Raw genomic sequence first — 17,719 nt, forward strand, 5'->3', positions numbered from 1 at the left:
GGATACCAAAGAAAGATGTGTAACTGTCATTGTACCAAACCAGAAGCTCCGTTCCACGAGGAATATCTGTGCAGGCCCGATAAAAAATACATGACCTGAAAAAAAAAACATGTTTTAACATTTACTCGAAATTACAAAAATCATTCATTTATAAAGATGATATAAATTACACAAACTGATGCTTTCATCCAGACACATTAAAGGAGCTGTGACTCGAGAAGAAAAAAACCCCATAAACATTTAAGAAACCTGTAGATATAGTACAGTATGACTCTATACCCTCATAACCGTTTGTCTCTCGGTTTGGCTTCATTCAACATAAACACTGGAACAACAAATAAATGTAGTGGGACTAAATGAGTCGGTAGGCCGCTGAAAGAGGGCTGTTTTCAGAGCGATGGGTGGTCTCGCACGCTTTCAGAAGAAGCCCGCGATTGTAAACGAACACCGTCTCTTACAAGACCGCCGTCACTTCCAAACGCGCACAAATCTCCGAGCCGGCCGCGCACATCAAAGGCCGTTTTCTTAAAGTCTTGGAAAGCATTTCTCGCGCTGACATGTATTTAGTATTGTGGTTGGATGACTCATAAAGACACGGCGGGACGTCCCACACCGAAGATGTGAAGAACATGCCAATGGACATTATTGTCAGAGCAAAACAAAACAGTCCGCTCAGACTTCATCCATCATGGCGTCTTTGAAGAGAATTCCATTTAGATATTGCTAATCATAACATATGAAACTCAATCCAGCAGACGGATTAGATTTCTCATCCTACAACCTGGACAGCTTGGAAAAACTGCTCACAAAGCCGAATGAGTCTCCTCCACATAAAGATTATCTCAAAATCAAATCAGATTTTGTCTAACATTGACTGTAGAGTAAAAGAACTGAACCCTGACCTTCAGTGACCTTCACACTTTAGCATGGGTGAGATTTCATCAGCAATTCACAGGTTTTTTTGTTCAGGTGAGTGTCGTGTGATAGAAGGAGACGAGTGGGCGTGGTTTAGGTGAGTAAGTCTCGTGTGATTGGAGGAGATGAGAGGGCGGGGTTCATGTGAGTGAGTGTCGTGTGATTGGAGGAGAGGAGTGGGCGGGGTTCAGGTGAGTAAGTGTTGTGTGATTGGAAGAGATGAGAGGGCGGGGTTCAGGTAAGTAAGTGTTGTGTGATTGGAGGAGACAAGAGGGCGGGGTTCAGGTGAGTGAGTGTCATGTGATTGGAAGAGGCAAGTGGGCGGGGTTTGTTCAGGTGAGTGGGTCTCATGTGATTGGAAGAGGCAAGTGGGCGGGGTTCAGGTGAGTGAGTCTCGTGCGATTGGAATAGGCGAGTGGGCGGGGTTCAGGTGAGTGAGTCTCATGTGATTGGAAGAGATGAGAGGGCAGGGTTCAGGTGAGTGAGTATTGTGTGATTGGAAGAGATAAGAGGGCGGGGTTCAAGTTAGCGAGTGTCATGTGATTGTAGGAGACGAGTGGGCGTGGAGGAGGCGAGTGGGCGTGGTCCAGGTGAGTGAGTGTCGTGTGATTGGAGGAGATGAGAGGGCGGGGTTCAAGTAAGTGAGTGTCGTGTGATTGTAGGAGACGAGTGGGCGGGGTTCAGGTGAGCGCGTGTCGTGTGATTGGAGGAGACAAGTAGGCGGGGTTGAAGTGAGTGTTTTATGATTGAAGTTAGGGCGAGGTCATCTGGTTGGGTTTGGAAGCCTCACCTGTACTGCACCACCATCATGTTCTGTTCCCCACAATGTCTGGCACAGCGTATGTACCTCATCCAGCTGGATTTACTGGGCTCATTTCCATCGATGAAGTATTGCAGCGTTCCCTCCTGATCATAAATCTATACGAGAAACAAATCACTGATGTCAGCATTTAGTTTTTTGTATTGTTTTGTATATGAGACACACGTCAAACAGGCAAAATCCAGTCATCATAGAGTTTCTTTTGATTTTAATCTTAGATGTTTGGAGGTTGTATTAAATATTGATAGGGTTACTGACATTCATCTTTATAAATGTTCATTAGACAACACACTCTATTAGAAATAAACATTGGCTGAACAGAAAACATTTATGACATTAAGCCAAGAACAGATTCAAAGTCTGAAAGATTAAGATTTGTTGACGATATCAAAGTTCATTATATAATATAAAAAAATCCAGCATTTTTGTCAAATCAACATATATTTATTTATATGTTACTTTAACTTAACAAAACTTGATTTTATAAGTTAGGTCAACTATTCACTGGACAAAAAGGGGTCATATGAGACTTTTTTTAAGATCTAAAATAAATGTTTGGTGTCCCCAGAGTACATATGTGATGTTTTAAAATTTAATTCACTTTGTAGGTGTGAGCAAAATGTGCCATTTAAATGCAAATGAGCTGATAAAATGCAAACACTGATCATCATAATGGTGGTTTGTTAAAATTGAAACTCAATTTTGCTATCAAATATTCTCTCTCTCTTTTTCTCTCTCTCTCTCTCTCTCTCTCTCTGCACTAAATGGCAGTGCTGTGGTTGGATAGTGCAGATTAAGGGGCGGTATTATTATAATAAGACCTCACTACAAAACAGGCGAAATCTGAATGAGCTATTTTTTCACATGCTTGCAGAAGTTACTGCGTTAATCTTTCTCACATTTTCTAGGTAAATAGAAGCACTGGGGACCCAATTATAGCACTTACACATGAAAAAAGTCAGATTTTCCTGATATGAAACAACCAAGTTGTACTTCATGATACATTTTTTACAGTATAGTGCTAGTGATTGTCAAATACACACACACAGTTTACTTTACTGTCCTGTACCTCTAATTAATGTATCTGATATCAATACCAGTGAGTGGATTTTAAAAAAAAACATTGTATAATCTGTATAAAGCACAAACCAAAAGATGAAATACTGACCCAGAGTCAAAACAAAACAAACACTCACACAAACAAGTTCATCCATCAATAAAAGATTTTGAATATTCCCTCAAATCCATTTCTACTTTCACAATCAATATCAGAAAATCTCTGACCTCTTTATGTTAAAACGACCTTTGCTATAATGATACGTGACGTTTAAAGAGCAGCATGTGTTTATTACAGATATGATCCTGTCTATAGCTCAGTCAAGTGATCGATGCCGTAAATGATTGCAATAATCAACGCAATTACCTCATTTATAAATCCCTGCATGCAGCATTTTAACAGCGTTTATGCTGATGAGCTGCTGTGAATTCTGTTGTTTATGACAGACGCCAGCCAGCCTGCAGGGCATTATGGGATTGTTGCTAAACGGATCAAAAACTAAAGGTGCTCACGGGAAGAACGCAGGTGAAGCGTTCTTTTAAAGACCCTCGCGGACCCTAAGCAATGAGACGAGACTTCAGGTTCTCCGATCCCCTCGTTCAGCTATCGATCGGACCTGACGGGGATCTGTCACCCCGTTACTTACTGCTCAATCTCTCGGGCCGACATTTACGCCACACTGATTGGAGCGTGCCACTGACCGAAGGCTGTAAATAGTCCAGGAACATCTGAACGTCAATGACCAGGCTATAGAGAGAGAGAGAGAGGCTGACAGACGCTTGACCTTTAGCCCTTATTACAGCGGGTAAATGGAGCAGCAGCAGTCATTGAGCTCAGCTGAGAGATTGCGGTGAGCGTGCTGAAAGCGTCCAGTGTGCACGAGGAGAGACGGACACTTTGGATAATGGAGCCCGAGAGCTTTATCGAGGGAAACACGCAGAGGTCCTGAGACGAGAGGTTTGAAGCACGTAAATGGTGCGATCGGACCCTCGTGAAGTCTGTGTGCGTCTCCGGAGGTCACGGCGGCGCTTGTTATCGCTTCGGTCGTATTAAAACGGCCTCTTGTAGCCGCCGGCCTCCGCTCTCCTTTGGCACATCTCTCCTAATCGGCTTTGTGCCAGAAACACTCTTGTCCTATTGTTAATCTCAAAGAGAAGAAACTGCTCAGGTTTTTCTCAAAACAGACAAAACTATTTAAATGACATGAAACAAACTGTATCAAACAGAAATGGCCAAGAATCCTAAATGACCTTATTTCATCAAAACTATTCATTTGTTTTAAACACACATCATCATCATCACGCCTGTAATGTGCAGCTGAACTAACTTCTCAAACACTGACATGCAGTAATATACAATACTGTGATCAACATCATAACAGTGTTTTTAAATGGTCTTTCTCTCGATGATGTGGAAGTGTCAGACACAGATGATAAACTTTACAGACTAAACATCTTCTGAAATAAAACTCCAGTTCATTCCAAAGCTGAAGTATTGAAAATAAAACTCAAAGGAAATGAGGTACTCCATGAATTTACTGTTGAATACCAGCATGCTTCACTCTTTCTCATGTGAATTGAATGTAATGCTGTGAAACGCCTCCACTTTTCCACAGAGAGATGTTGAGATGCTTTCTCTCACAACAGAGACACAAATGATGCAGAAAATCACTTCAGTGACAAATTACTGAGCTTTACTATTTCAGCAAGCCCATGTTAAACAAGTCCTCTCCGTAGCAAAGCACAGAAAATAAAAATAATTGTCCTGGCCCGTGGCCCGTTTAATTTCACCCAGAACACCCGCTGGTACCTACTGCGGGGATGACATCATCACGTTCTGTCATCTTTAACCAATGACGGCAGACGACAGGCATCTCAATGACCGCCATTAGAAAATATTATTCCTATACTTCTTATCATCTATTTATGTTTCATGCAGAATAAACTCAACAAGCCATGAAAACTACTTTAACAAGTTGGAAGAGAGTTTATCAAACGACTGACCTAAACACCTGATGATAAACAGAAACTAGAAACCTCAGGTTAAGTCATGAACCTTGAAGTGAATCTCATCATCAAGTTATCATCAGTACCACTGCACATCTGTAATCCACAGATGAATCTCAAGTTAATAAAACATCACAGCATTTATTTTACAAACAGAAGGAGTGTCACATTACTCACAGACAAGAGATTAATGTGAATACTGAAAGATATTTGAATTGGACACAGTGACCACAGTAAAACACGCATCATTCACACGATTTATAGCTGGTAAATATGGCTTATAATGGGCAATATCAGTGAGAGACGTGTGTACAATATTCTGTAGAAAAGCATTCCAGACACAGGCTGGGAAAATCGTCCACAGGCCAGCACTAGAATAATTTACCACCGCCATGACAGAAGCGGACCGACCCGAATCTCCAGACACCAGCCGAAGAATAAACATGTTTCATTACGACTAAAGTAAATGTGCTTTCAGTGGTGTAAAGGTGCCTTTATGCTGCTATTTTAACCTGCATTTACATCAATAAATCAAAATAAGCAGTCTGTGTTGATTTGATTTAAAACACATAAAAATAGATATACACATATACAGTATAAGTTATAATATATATATACACACAGAGAGTTCAGCATGAATACAATAAGCACAAAGATCCATTCAGTGCTACAGGACAGATTTGTGTTTGATTTACACAATCATTTATTTCTCAAGCACTACACACTACACAATCTTCTGGTGTTATATTCGGTCCGTTATGTGCCGTGAGACTCATTACAGAAACTCGATGTATTATTTGCTCTGAACAAATGAGTCCCATCAGATCTTCTCAAAAACCTGACGTGAGCTTTAACTACATCACAAACAACAACCGCCTTACAAAAACAAAAAAAACATTTACTGTCAATGAAAGGTCAGAACAGATATCTGTAAAGGAGGCTGTTTTCCTAATATTAAGTTTATAGATGAGGAAACTAATTGAGGAAATATGAATCTACTGAGCTCCAATAAGACCACTTACAATACAGTATATGACAACTTACACAGTCTGAAACATTTACGCTGTCATTTATTTCCCATTAGCGCTGATTTCTATTTTAGTTCAGTGTTCACAACAGATTTTCCTCTTCACTACCATTATAGATTCATTTCAATCTTTCTGTGGACTGGAATCTTTTTTCCGTTTATTTAATCCACAGGAATTTTTACTGTCCGCCTCAAGCTCATCAGACCGGACCTACAGAACCAGAACCAGTTCTGTTTCATCTCAACGGCCTGTTAATAAAGTCTGTCTCTCACTAAAAATGTTTTCAATGTTTACATCACATCTTCAGCAAGAATTAAGTGAAAATCTCAAATTCACACACATACATGTCCACATCTATTTCAGAGAGTAGAAAACTGTAAATGGATCTCAGTCATAATAAATTATCATTTAGCTCCACCATACCACAGTAAACTTTAGTGCCCTCTCTCTCTCTCTCTCTCTCTCTCTCTCTCTCTCTCTGGCTGGTGACCTTTAGCTCTGTATGTTTAGAGTTTTCTCACACACAAAGAGAAACAGAAACACTCACCTCCCATAAGTGTCTTGTGTTTCGCACGGACCCTGACTGCACCTTATCCAGAGAAAGAGACGCACCCTGGAAGGGCCCGACCCACGTGCCCTGTGGGATGCGTTGAGCCGCACAGATGCCGTAGCCCAGACCCGGGACGGTGCTGGTGCACAAACACACCTCGCGAGGCAAATCCCTCAACCACTCCGGGACCTCTGGGGGAGGAACGGCCACGGAGGCGCTGCTGGTCCCCACCAACCTTCTCAAGGAGTGCAGGGGTCCGTGCATGGGGCACTCGCCGTTACGGTTGTCTGCACACATGTCACAGCCTGTGGGACGGCACAGCGAGAGGGGCAGTTATTTACCCCAGCACACAGATGGGACCTCGTACACCCCTGACCACTGCTGGAACGAATCGCACACAAAGTTTAAATTGTCTTTTTCTCGGCCGCTACAGAAAGATGTTTCTTTTACTGTCTTGGGAAAATCCTATATTGCTCTTCTTCTTATCCCAATAAATTATAACTGAGAAAAATATTTAAAGACATTATAAATGTACTGAAATAAACAGATTAGACAGTGCTCAGAATTCCAACTCAGAATGATATGAATATGCTTATATCAGAGGAACTTAGATATAAAGACTTCAGATTAAAAGGAGAGCGATAAATATAATACAGACAGATTTAATTTTAGGCATTTAGTCAAATATTAAGACTGACATATGGCTCATATTTGACCTGAACTATGTTATGAGGGTTTAAATTATTTTTGTCTTCGGATATGAACACGTGTAGCTCATTAAACTGCTCTCAGGAACAGAAATAAACCTCAAAGCTCCAGGTGAAGAAAATAGAGAAAAATGATTTTTCGTTTATTATTATTTTATGCTATTGTTGAATTTAATGGCGTTAAAATATTTAGCAACAAAACATGTTTATACTGTATGCATTCAGTATTTTACAAAAAATATAAAGCGATGTTTTGATCACTCAAGCGCACCGCACAATTATACAAGAATGAAGCGCATTTGATTTACAAACAGAATTTGTGTTGCGCTTTAAACTGTACACGTGTTCCTCTATACAAGCCGCTTTAAATGAACTCAAGCGCTCTGAAATATGGCCTAAAAATCCCGAATGTAGATAAAGAAGTCTTTCTGTCCCCGGGAGACACACATATCCCGTGTTGGGATGATGAATGCGAGCCGATGCTGCAGATCGATCAGTGATGCGACTCTCCTCTACAAAACTATACAGCAATTAATTGCGCTCTGTCCGATCATCGCTCATCTGATGCTGGCATATATCGATGAAGATTACTGCTGATCACTCTAAATAAACACTCTTCACCTCTCACACCTCATATTCACACTGATTTCCCTCTTTATTTAGTTCTTCGATAAAAACAAACAACTAAATAAATAACGTTAATTAAAGACGGAAGGCGAAAGGGCATAAAAATCTATTTAGCGCCCAATTGCAATTTATAAGACTTTTTAAAGGCCGTAAATAAAGCTTGACAATTAAGACAATTATTATTCATTCGATACTTATTGTTTAAATACTTAAAACCCCTAATTTATTAGTATTATGTAAATTAACTGAAATGTTAGAAAATTGTTAGATTATTAATTAAATAGATCGTTTTTAATAGTAAGCTTACGCATTTTCCGTTTGTAAGACAATAAATATTTCGTAACTTTAGACATTTAATTTTATATGAATTAGTTTCTTTAATATTGCTAAAATTTTATTTTATTCCGATTATTTGTATAAAACGCGCGTCAGTATTTCATTTAAAGATCGAGTCGCATTTGCATATGAATACATTCAATTTAAACATCATAAATTCATGAATTCACCGGGCCTACTGCAAAAATGCAAACAAGAAAAAGAAAACAAGCAACTTAATTATTGTGCTATGAGTAATGTAGTGATACTTTGTGATAAATCTAAATGATTTAAATTATATTATTATTAGGCTAATTTTTAAATATCTTCTGCATATCGTTATTTTTATACCTGCAGGACGTAAAGTTGTGAGTGTTTTGTTATTTCTATATAAGTAAGATTAGAAAAATACAGACGGTTATGAAGGTCTCCGCTGTGGATGATCTCCATCCTCTGTTGGCCGTACAGGTAGAAGTCCAGCTCTTCTGAAGTCAGCTTCACGCGCGACACCCGATCATTCTTACAGTTTGACGACGAGCAAAGTTCTCGGTTCTGAGTCGAACCGCTGCTGGTGTCGGTCTGTCCGAACAGCGCGAGCTGACTCAAACCCGCTACAGAGGACGGCGCGCTCGAGGATGCCGGTAACGAGGACGATGAGGTTGAAGAGATGAGGTTGGGTCTCTGGCGGAGGTTCTCCAGCGGTCCGCCGGCTGTTTTCTGCGGGAACAGCTGCTGCCAGTGCTGGATGTAAGTTGGGTCCACTTTGAGGAAAGCAGAACCGCTGGGCTCACCCGGCTTCAGCATATCCGACTGTAAGAAAATGCAGCTGATGTGTGATAGATTCTCATGCATGCCGTTTAACTTATAAACACACCGAGCAAGAGTTTCGAGAACGCACTACAACATGTACATAAAAACACGACTCAAGCGCCATTCACGTACTGAAGTTCACGCGCTCTTGTTTTAAATCCCATATTGATCAAGAGTAAAGCGATATTAAAGACTTACCCTGTTAGAAGAGTCCAAGCTGTGACTCCCGGACACTCACACCATCACACTATTGAGTTCTGCGTCCTCCCACCCTCACGCGTGTCCTCGTCTCGCGCTCCCGCACGTGCACGTGGACTGTGGGACAGGCTGATGTCGAGCATCTGTTTCACCCACATCTGCTGATCACTTGATGTTTATTAGTACTGTTGATCTGTCACACTGTCACTTTACACTTTATTATGTCCAGTTGGACAGATTTATTTCCGCCCGTCAATTTATAAGACAATACGATTACGCGCTTTTTTCCTCTTGCCGTTTTTTAGGTTTACATTTTTTACAGTGGATACTTGCATGCTCAAAAAACTCCCTTTAGTCGAGTTTACATTTTTTGGAAACTTCATACCCTACTGTTTAGTTAATTCTATTTAAATGTCTTTGATAATTCATTACTATCAATCATGCAATTGATGAATACTTTTATTAGTTCTTTTCCATTGGATTTAAGATGTGTGCGCGCGCGCGCTGCTGGAGTTTATCTATTGTTAACTAGTTAGTAGTCCAGCAGAAGTGATTCGCACCGTTCAGATGCTTGAGAAAGTTTTCACAGACTTTCAGTATCTAAATGTGGTGCATTTTACACCGTTCCGTCTACAGGACTCAGGAGGGTGAAATGTTTTGACTGGAAACATTTTGACAGACTCATTCGTCATCCACAACTCTCTGATAACAAACCAAAACACAAACATAATAGTCTGAAAATGCATTTCACTCTTAAAGAATGTGACTATAATAACAGCACAAACAGTTTAGTTCAGTTTAGTTTTTTTTTAAACGATGTAATGCAGCTTTATTGCGTCATGCCGTATTTTTTATTAAAACAACAAAACATTTCCCTATATCCTGTTCCAATTAAAACATTGCTAATAGTAATAATTAATAGTTTTATGAGTTGTGTTGTGTCGTCGTACATGTCAAAATGAACCTCAAAACAATTTAGTTGTCATACTTGGAAATAACAGCGCTATTATGACAGCGTATTGGTGTTTTTATTCATTGATAAATGACTAGTGAAATAAAGTGCACTCGAGGGGCAGCAAGGATCAATACATTAACTGCCCAAATATATCATTTTCTGTGCCAAAAAACGGATTATTAAAGCTGAGTGTAAACTTGGACTTCATTTGTATATTTTCAGAGCGTGAAAAAAAGCGTTTAGGTGTGCGTTTCATTAACATACTCCACTGTTTGACATTCACTTAGACCCTTTGCATTTCTTGTTAATTAATTCTGCTGTTGGCTGAAAGACAAATGAACGAGGCTCTTTGACAGGAGTCCGATAAAGAATTCAGCCACCAGCACTCTTATTATAGTTTTAAGGTCACGGGTTGCTGAGTATATAATTCATTAATATAGACGTCTATTCAGATGGGAGCTGATGGTCATCTCAAAAATCTTTGTATTATAAATTTACTGTTAATGGCCTGAAACAAATAATATCATTCTGTGTGGAACTGCCTCGGGTGCGTTTAAATGGTTTTAATCTTTTATTTATGTAAATAAACTCTGGAACTATTTGTTGCCTGTATATTCCTCATAAATATTCTAGATTTGTGTATTTTATAAAGAGGGAAATATTGTTAAGACTGAATTGTTGTTGTTGCAGTGGTTTTAGTGAACATCTCGGACACCGCTGCTGTATAAATGAATGCTGTCCTGTGGCCGGCTACATAAACTGCTATATAGCCTACTGTAAAAGTTATTCATCTAATTTTTCCTTTTGAGAAGACTGGTTATAATTTGAAACAAAGTAAGACTAATTAAACAAAACTAATTTCTACTTGGTCAGAATAGTTGTTCTTAACTTAGCGACTTGTTTGTGTCACCAAGTTAGATTTTCTTTCAAATTATAAGTGGAGTAGTTCAGAATATTGTTTGCTTTAATGAAAAATACACAATACAACATTTACAACATTTCTGAGTCATCTCTTTTCAACTTAATTTGTATTAAATTTATTGTATCTTTTTTTAATAAGACAGAATGAATGAATGTAGATGGTTATGCATGAATACGGTTACAGATCATAAATGTGCTGTAGTGTCATTCTCACGAGTGAACACAGAGGGCGCACCAGAGCCTGAATGTAATAAATGTGTGTTAAATGTGTGTCTCTTCATTTACTCACTCTAATGTTGTTACAAACCTGTATACATTTATTTGTTTTGATGAACAGTATTCCTTTTTTCCCTATTATGGAAGTGAATGGGGCTCATGATTTTGTTACAAACATTCCTTAAAAATATATTTCTTGTTCATCAGAACAAATACATTTGTACAGGTTTGCAACAACATGAGAGTGAGAAAATGAATTTCCATTTGAATAACATCTTTCATTTATATTAGCCTACTATCATGTATTGTCATATATTTTGACGTACTACTGCCCTTTACAATGACAGATATCTCTGTAAAATTTGACTCAGCACATGTTAGGTTTTTATTTTAAAACATATCTAATCTCTCTGTAAGTAAGGAGTAATTTCTCCGATGTTATTTCAAAGCTTTCACAGCCCACCCCAGAATAACAGCTTTGCTCAGAGACTCTTTCAGTTTTTTACCCAGATCATTAACCGCTACACCACAGCACCCCCATCTGTGACCTCTGAACCCCATCATACAAGAGTCCAATCTAAACTGTCCCAACACTAAACAGCAGGATAGACAATGAATTTAAACAAACCAAAACAACCCAATGCAGCAAATAAACCAAATGAGACTAATGTCTGAAAAAATACCTGAAGATCAAATCTGAAGGCTTAAGAAGCACAATGAATCATTTTCTGCTATTTGTATTCAGTAAAATCATATATCGTAAATATATTTGTGTCAATACAGTAGTATACTTTAGGTAAATTCAGGTCTGACCTAACGACTGGAGGCCCCATCAGCACAGAAGCCGAGAGGGGGGGGGGTCCCGGGTCTGGACTTCTTCTACTTCACAGCTTCAACAAGAGTTTCATCTGTGGAAAACAGATATGAGACAAAACAAAAAAGATTTGAGCATTTTTTGTGTCTGAGTTTCTTGTCTCCTAATAATTCAATAAAACCTCCCTGCTAAAAAAAACAATAAAACCATTACAGAGAATTCTAATGGTTTCCATTAAAATACCAATAGGAACAGTTAGATTTTACCATTAAAAGCACTACATTGTAGTGTGCTTTGGCCCATATTCATTAGAACCAATATAATTCCCAATAAAACCAATAGAATTTCTGTGATGTGTCTATTGTTTCTTTATCAGAGCTTTTAACCAGGACCTGAATATCCTTATTTTCTCCGTTTAACACACTGTCACATTCATCCCAGACTTTGAAGGGTGAATTCACGTCAACTGGACAACATCTGAACGACAAAAGTGGCATTAATTAGTTTATTTTGTCAATAATGTAACTCGTGTACAGTATGTGTACAGTATGTGTACACGAGCCGCTTTTTTAAAACTCCTCTGCGCATCTGACGCGCCGCTGTGACGCGCGGAAGGAGGAGCGTCACACAGGAAGAAATCGTCAGATTTTACTGCAGTCAAACGCGTCCTTTGCGTTCAGATTCAGCGATGTTTCTGGCTCAGTTTTATCACACATTGGCTATCTTCTATTTGTCGTTTTTAGGAATCAATGCAGATTTTAAAACGCGAACCGGACCGAAAGTCACAGAGAAGGTGAGACACGCGCGTCCAAATTCATTCTCTGCATACCGAAGGAAGCGCGATATAACCCCGAGAATTCACCACACAATCATCCATATACAGAAATGAGTTGAGAAATTAACTCAATGTCATTTTATAATGTTTGCATCGTGCGCAAACCTTCATTTCATTTCATTTCACCTTAAGGAGACGCTTGAAGAATACGCCGCGTCATTACGCGACTACGTCTGCGCCGTTATGCGACTCTTTCTGTTTTATTCACGCAAACAGAATAATGTGATTCTAGCACTGTTTATATACAGCAGTGTAAGAGTGTAAACAACAGTGTGTGTGTGTGTAATCACATCAAACCTGTGAAGATGCTGTAAAAATATAACAGCAACATCATCATCACTTCATCATCACCACCACTGTCACAGCATCACAACATCATCACACACTGTAAAACACGACATGTACTTAAGGCAAAACTTTTGTGGAAACTGATTAGCTAAAAAGATTTAAGTAAACCAATTCAATTTTTAAGTATAATTTTTTATAAATTACATTAAAGCTGTAAAGTTTACATTTCATTGAATTTAATATTTAAGTACACTATACCTTAAGTAGTATTTACCATTTATTTTTTGTTCACAAGTCACAGAAACAGCCAAACTCAGTGAGCTCAGCGTTGACTTCACACAGTTATTATTTATATGATAAATCAACACATATCTGACGTACAGTCTAAACTACACTTCTGAACAATGGTAAGCACAAAAATAAAAAAAACTCTTCTCCTACATAAATCAATGTTTAACATTATTGAGTCTTTCTCTAAAATATCACTTCATTTAAAAAATGCTCTGGTTATGCAGGCTCATGCAAAGCATGCTGGGAACTGAAAATCCTCCTGAACCAATCATGTTGATTTAATTTTAAACTGAAGTAAATTTGCAGTGTCAGACTCTTTCTTAGCTTACTGGCAGATTGAAGGCCATAAACCATCAAAAGTTTATAATTATTGCAGTGTTTGTTAAAATAAGGCTATTGTATTGAAATGACTCTGTTTGGAAAAAATATATACTATGTTTGAGTTAGCAAAGATCTTTGACTTTATTTCAGTTTAGTGGAACTCAAAGTGGTGAAAACATTTAAGTTGAATAAACTCTTTTTACTGGTTGACTCATTTTAAATGACTACATTAGCAACATCACCGCAACAATTTTATATAGGCATACTTTTGTTTCACTCAATACTTCATTTGACCATCAAGCAATATTCAATATTTTATGTCCATTATGTTAAGCAGTATAATGCCTTTATTTATCCAAGTGTGTTCTTACTTTTTCTGAGTTTTTACAGAGCTCCTCTTCTTTATGCTGCAGGTGTTTTTTGACATCACAGTAGGAGGACATGAGGTCGGCAGGATTGTGATCGGTCTGTTCGGAGAGGTCGTGCCCGTTACGGTCCAAAACTTTGTGGTACTTGCTACAGGAGAGGTAGAAGTTCTGATTTTACTTGTAATAGAAATCCTGCTGTGTTGATTTAGAAATAATGGTTTTGTGTCACTAACTCTGTGAATGATAAGCTGCTGGTGAAAAGACTCACAGAGATCCTCTCCTCAGAAAGGTTACGGCTATAAGGGCAGCAAGTTCCATCGTGTGATCAAGGATTTCATGATCCAAGGAGGAGACATCACAGCTGGAGATGGAACAGGAGGTGAGAGGAAGAGTTACTTTCACTGCATGTTTCTCATCGTCATCATCTCCTGAATCTACATTAAGGTTCATTGCTAAATTATAAACAGGTGCCATGATTTCATCACCATGAGTTTATGAACATTTTGAGTGCAAAAAAAAAAGAGTAAATGTGGATAATGGGAGATGGAAATGCATTTGCCAAATAAATTCTGACATAGCAAACATTAAACCCATGTGACTGTATCAGCTGTTGTTGTCTTTATCATATATGTGGCTTGAATTTAAGTTAAATTAATAACTTGCCCCATCATTATTACAACCTGTCTCCAGTTTTTAAGCGTGCCTTGTTTAATTTACTGTTAGTTACTAGGTCACTCATACAACTTGATGGAAACGCTTTTAATTAGCATTTGTTTGTTTTTCTTTTTTGTGAATTTTGAAAAGATTTGCTTCACGTTTGCATGAATTACTCACCTCTGTCATTCTAAACCTATAGCTGACTTTCTTCAGTGGAGGACATACATGCTGATACACACATTGGTTTTGGATCAGTTATAAGATCTGTTTCACTTACAATATCCATTCTTGTGTGTCTGTAGGTAAAAGTATTTATGGCAACACGTTTGCTGATGAAAACTTCCGACTGAAACATCTGGGTGCAGGTTGGGTCAGTATGGCAAACGCTGGGCCCGACACAAACGGCTCTCAGTTCTTCATCACAATGGCCAGAGCTCCGTGGCTGGACAATAAACACGTTGTCTTTGGTAAAGTCTTGGAAGGAATGGTGAGATGTTCTCCTACACAAGACAGATAGATAGAGAAATGACACATAATATACTGTAGAGATCCTCATCAGAAAAGCCTGTAGAGTCCCAGATAAGTTTATGTGTTACTCGAAGGATATCACTGAAATCTCTCTCTCTGCGTTTCTTTCAGGCTGTTGTTCACACCATTGAGCTCCAGGACACAAACGAGAGGAATCTGCCGTACACCGAGTGTGTGATTGTTAACAGTGGACACATTCAAGTAAAAGAGCCTTTTATAGTAGAAGTAGAAGGCTGGTAGCTCGCTATGATCTTCATGTTTGGTGACTGTACTGTATTCATGTGATTTCTTAATTATATTGTCATAAATCTTTACCACTATGCAGACATTTGTTTACAGAGTTACATATCTCTCACAATATGACATTTTTAAAATGTTTTAAGTTTACTTCTCAGATCATTCATGCTGACCATATGCTGGTCTATTGTGTAATTGCCAAATATTTGTGACAGGTTTTCTCTAATTCTTCCCTATAGAGATGATATTTGCAATCTCTTCTGCACTCACGTTTAAATAAATCTGTCATAATAATGTTTCAGCTCATTCTGTTTTGTTGACATGTTTCTGTGTCATTATAAATAACTGTGATCTTGAATGATTGAACTGAACACAGAGAGTATGTCTTGTTTCTTGACTGAAGAGCAAACCTTTACAACTCGTGATCTCTCTTTCTTTTCTTTTAAACTTTCTTATATTCATGGCAAGAATAACATTTGGATTAACTTGATTAAAAACTTTTTCAACAGAATAAAAAAGGTTTTGATGTGATCTAGTCTGAGTCTGATCTGTTCATCTCACCTGTGTTTCATGTTGTGATGGTCAGCATCAGGAGATTGTGTAGTTGTGTAGATGTGATGGGTTCTTGTAGACTGAAGTCTTGTCTGTTTTGTAAAGTTAAATAACACCTAAAACATCAGAAATTTTTAACATCAAGAAAAACATGACAACATTTTTGTAAATAAAACCTAAACCCATCCCAACCCTAAATCAGAGAGAAATGATAAATGAAAAACAATGATGTAGAAGAAGCTAATCAGCTTAAACTTGAAACTGTAAACTTATTTCTGATTAATTGATTACAATTTAAATGTTCCCCTCAACCACTTGGCAAAATCAGGAGAGCCAATTAAAAACATAGGCTGTATTTTAGTTACAAACATTTGGAGTTGCCAACTAGACACATTTACTTAACAACACCTCCGTACTGACGTTTATTCAGATCTTTTAGGTTTATTTGTAAATTTCATTCACTTCTCATTACTGTAATGCAGTGTTATGTTTTTACAATGAAACAGAAATGTTGTTAAATTGAGATTCTGAGGTAAACAAACAATATCAACATTTCACATCGGATTTATTTGAATAATACTAGATGTTAAATGACCCAAAACCAGCAGGTTCAATTAACACATCACAATGTTTCACAAAGTTCTGTTTGCTTTTCATTTTAAAATGTTATTTTATGTAAATGATTAAAATGAATGAAATGGGCTTGGGTGAGTGCTGCTGATCGTATAAAATCATTTTGAAAGTAAACTTAATTAACAAATCAAGTTTCTTCTTTACACATCTAATTTCTTGTGTTTTTTTGAAAGCTATGTTTTTGACAGCTTTTGATATTCACTTTGAGTTTTTTTTATTTATATCTACACTTTGATTCCCCTACGGTCAGTTTTCCTTTTGAAACCGCCGTCTTTCTCGTACAAAATGAGATGAAATAACATTCAGAGAAGTTTCCACGCGAAGAGACCGACACGTCCGTCCACCGTGACCCGATTGAAGATCCTCCACCAACAAGTGAAGCTGCGAGGAGCTCTGGGAGGAGACTTCAGAAGAGCCGCTTCACACAATCGATTGTCTGTGAGGAGGTGAACGGAGATGACAGGCCTCATTACAGCAGAACCAGATTCCCTGAGGAACGCTCCCGCTGCATGATGGGACAGTTTGCTGGAAAGGTCAAGAGCAGACAAATCAGCCTGGCAGAAAGCATCTTAAACTGCCCCTGATAGAGCCGGATCTGCCCCGGCACGTGATTCACTGACTATTCAAAAGAAACTCATAAAGAAACCACTGGCTATTTCTATTATAGTCTGGAGCGTGGCTTTTCTCTTCAACATCACATCACGCGATCGATCGTGGCATAAAACACTGAAGAACAGGCCCAAAGTTTTTCTACCACTGAACTTTAGCGCATAAACTCTGCGTAAACACCAGGAGTCGGGACGTACGCTAGCTTCTATCTCATCCGCTCAGGACTGTATATATATATCGATTGTGACGGCAGGCCTCTACTGACAAGCGAATCATTTACAAATCTCCTCTCAGATTCTGCTGTATTGACGTCCCTGTAATGACACGTCTAACCCTGTGAAACTCTGACAATTATGAGCCCGTGCTCTTCCTCCTGCAGGTCTTTACAATTAGAGTCTGAATTATCATACTGACGTATCTGACAACTCTCACACGCAGAGAGATCAGACAGACGGAGGCTT

General features: G+C 38.5%; 2 protein-coding genes across 5 annotated transcripts in view; one reads left to right on the forward strand and one right to left on the reverse strand.

The window, feature by feature from the left end:
* Positions 1–14,183, reverse strand: part of prdm6 (PR domain containing 6) — a 30,635-nt gene extending 16,452 nt beyond the window's left edge. Inside the window, exons 1-6 of one of the 4 annotated variants that reach the window (XM_073868186.1) lie at positions 14,046–14,183; positions 11,939–12,033; positions 8,442–8,835; positions 6,374–6,681; positions 1,706–1,833; positions 1–95 (exon numbers count right to left, since the gene is read on the reverse strand). The exon at positions 1–95 is cut by the window's left edge and continues 30 nt beyond it. In XM_073868186.1, the coding sequence (XP_073724287.1) occupies positions 1–95; positions 1,706–1,833; positions 6,374–6,681; positions 8,442–8,829 (919 nt within the window). In that variant the 5' untranslated portion in view covers positions 8,830–8,835; positions 11,939–12,033; positions 14,046–14,183. Of the gene's footprint in view, positions 96–1,705; positions 1,834–6,373; positions 6,682–8,441; positions 11,207–11,938; positions 12,034–14,045 lie in introns of those variants that run through there. The other 3 variants (XM_055168493.2, XM_055168494.2, XM_055168492.2) reach the window with 3 other exon arrangements.
* Positions 12,530–15,995, forward strand: ppic (peptidylprolyl isomerase C). Its single transcript, XM_055168495.2, has 5 exons — positions 12,530–12,732; positions 14,088–14,201; positions 14,328–14,421; positions 15,002–15,186; positions 15,339–15,995. Exons 1-5 carry the CDS (start codon positions 12,628–12,630, stop codon positions 15,465–15,467), a joined length of 627 nt encoding a protein of 208 aa, XP_055024470.1. The 5' UTR covers positions 12,530–12,627; the 3' UTR covers positions 15,468–15,995.
* The last annotated feature ends 1,724 nt before the right edge of the window (positions 15,996–17,719 follow it).

This window comes from Misgurnus anguillicaudatus, chromosome 5 (assembly GCF_027580225.2).
Source record: "Misgurnus anguillicaudatus chromosome 5, ASM2758022v2, whole genome shotgun sequence".
Classification (NCBI taxonomy): Eukaryota; Metazoa; Chordata; class Actinopteri; order Cypriniformes; family Cobitidae; genus Misgurnus; species Misgurnus anguillicaudatus.

Bases quoted from the DNA above. Each gene is read 5' to 3' on its own strand.
- ppic (XM_055168495.2), top strand. From the start codon at position 12,628: ATGTTTCTGGCTCAGTTTTATCACACATTGGCTATCTTCTATTTGTCG. The intron at 14,202-14,327 runs GTAGAAGTTCTG...TCCTCTCCTCAG, and splicing joins TGGTACTTGCTACAGGAGAG to AAAGGTTACGGCTATAAGGG. The intron at 15,187-15,338 runs GTGAGATGTTCT...CGTTTCTTTCAG, and splicing joins GTAAAGTCTTGGAAGGAATG to GCTGTTGTTCACACCATTGA.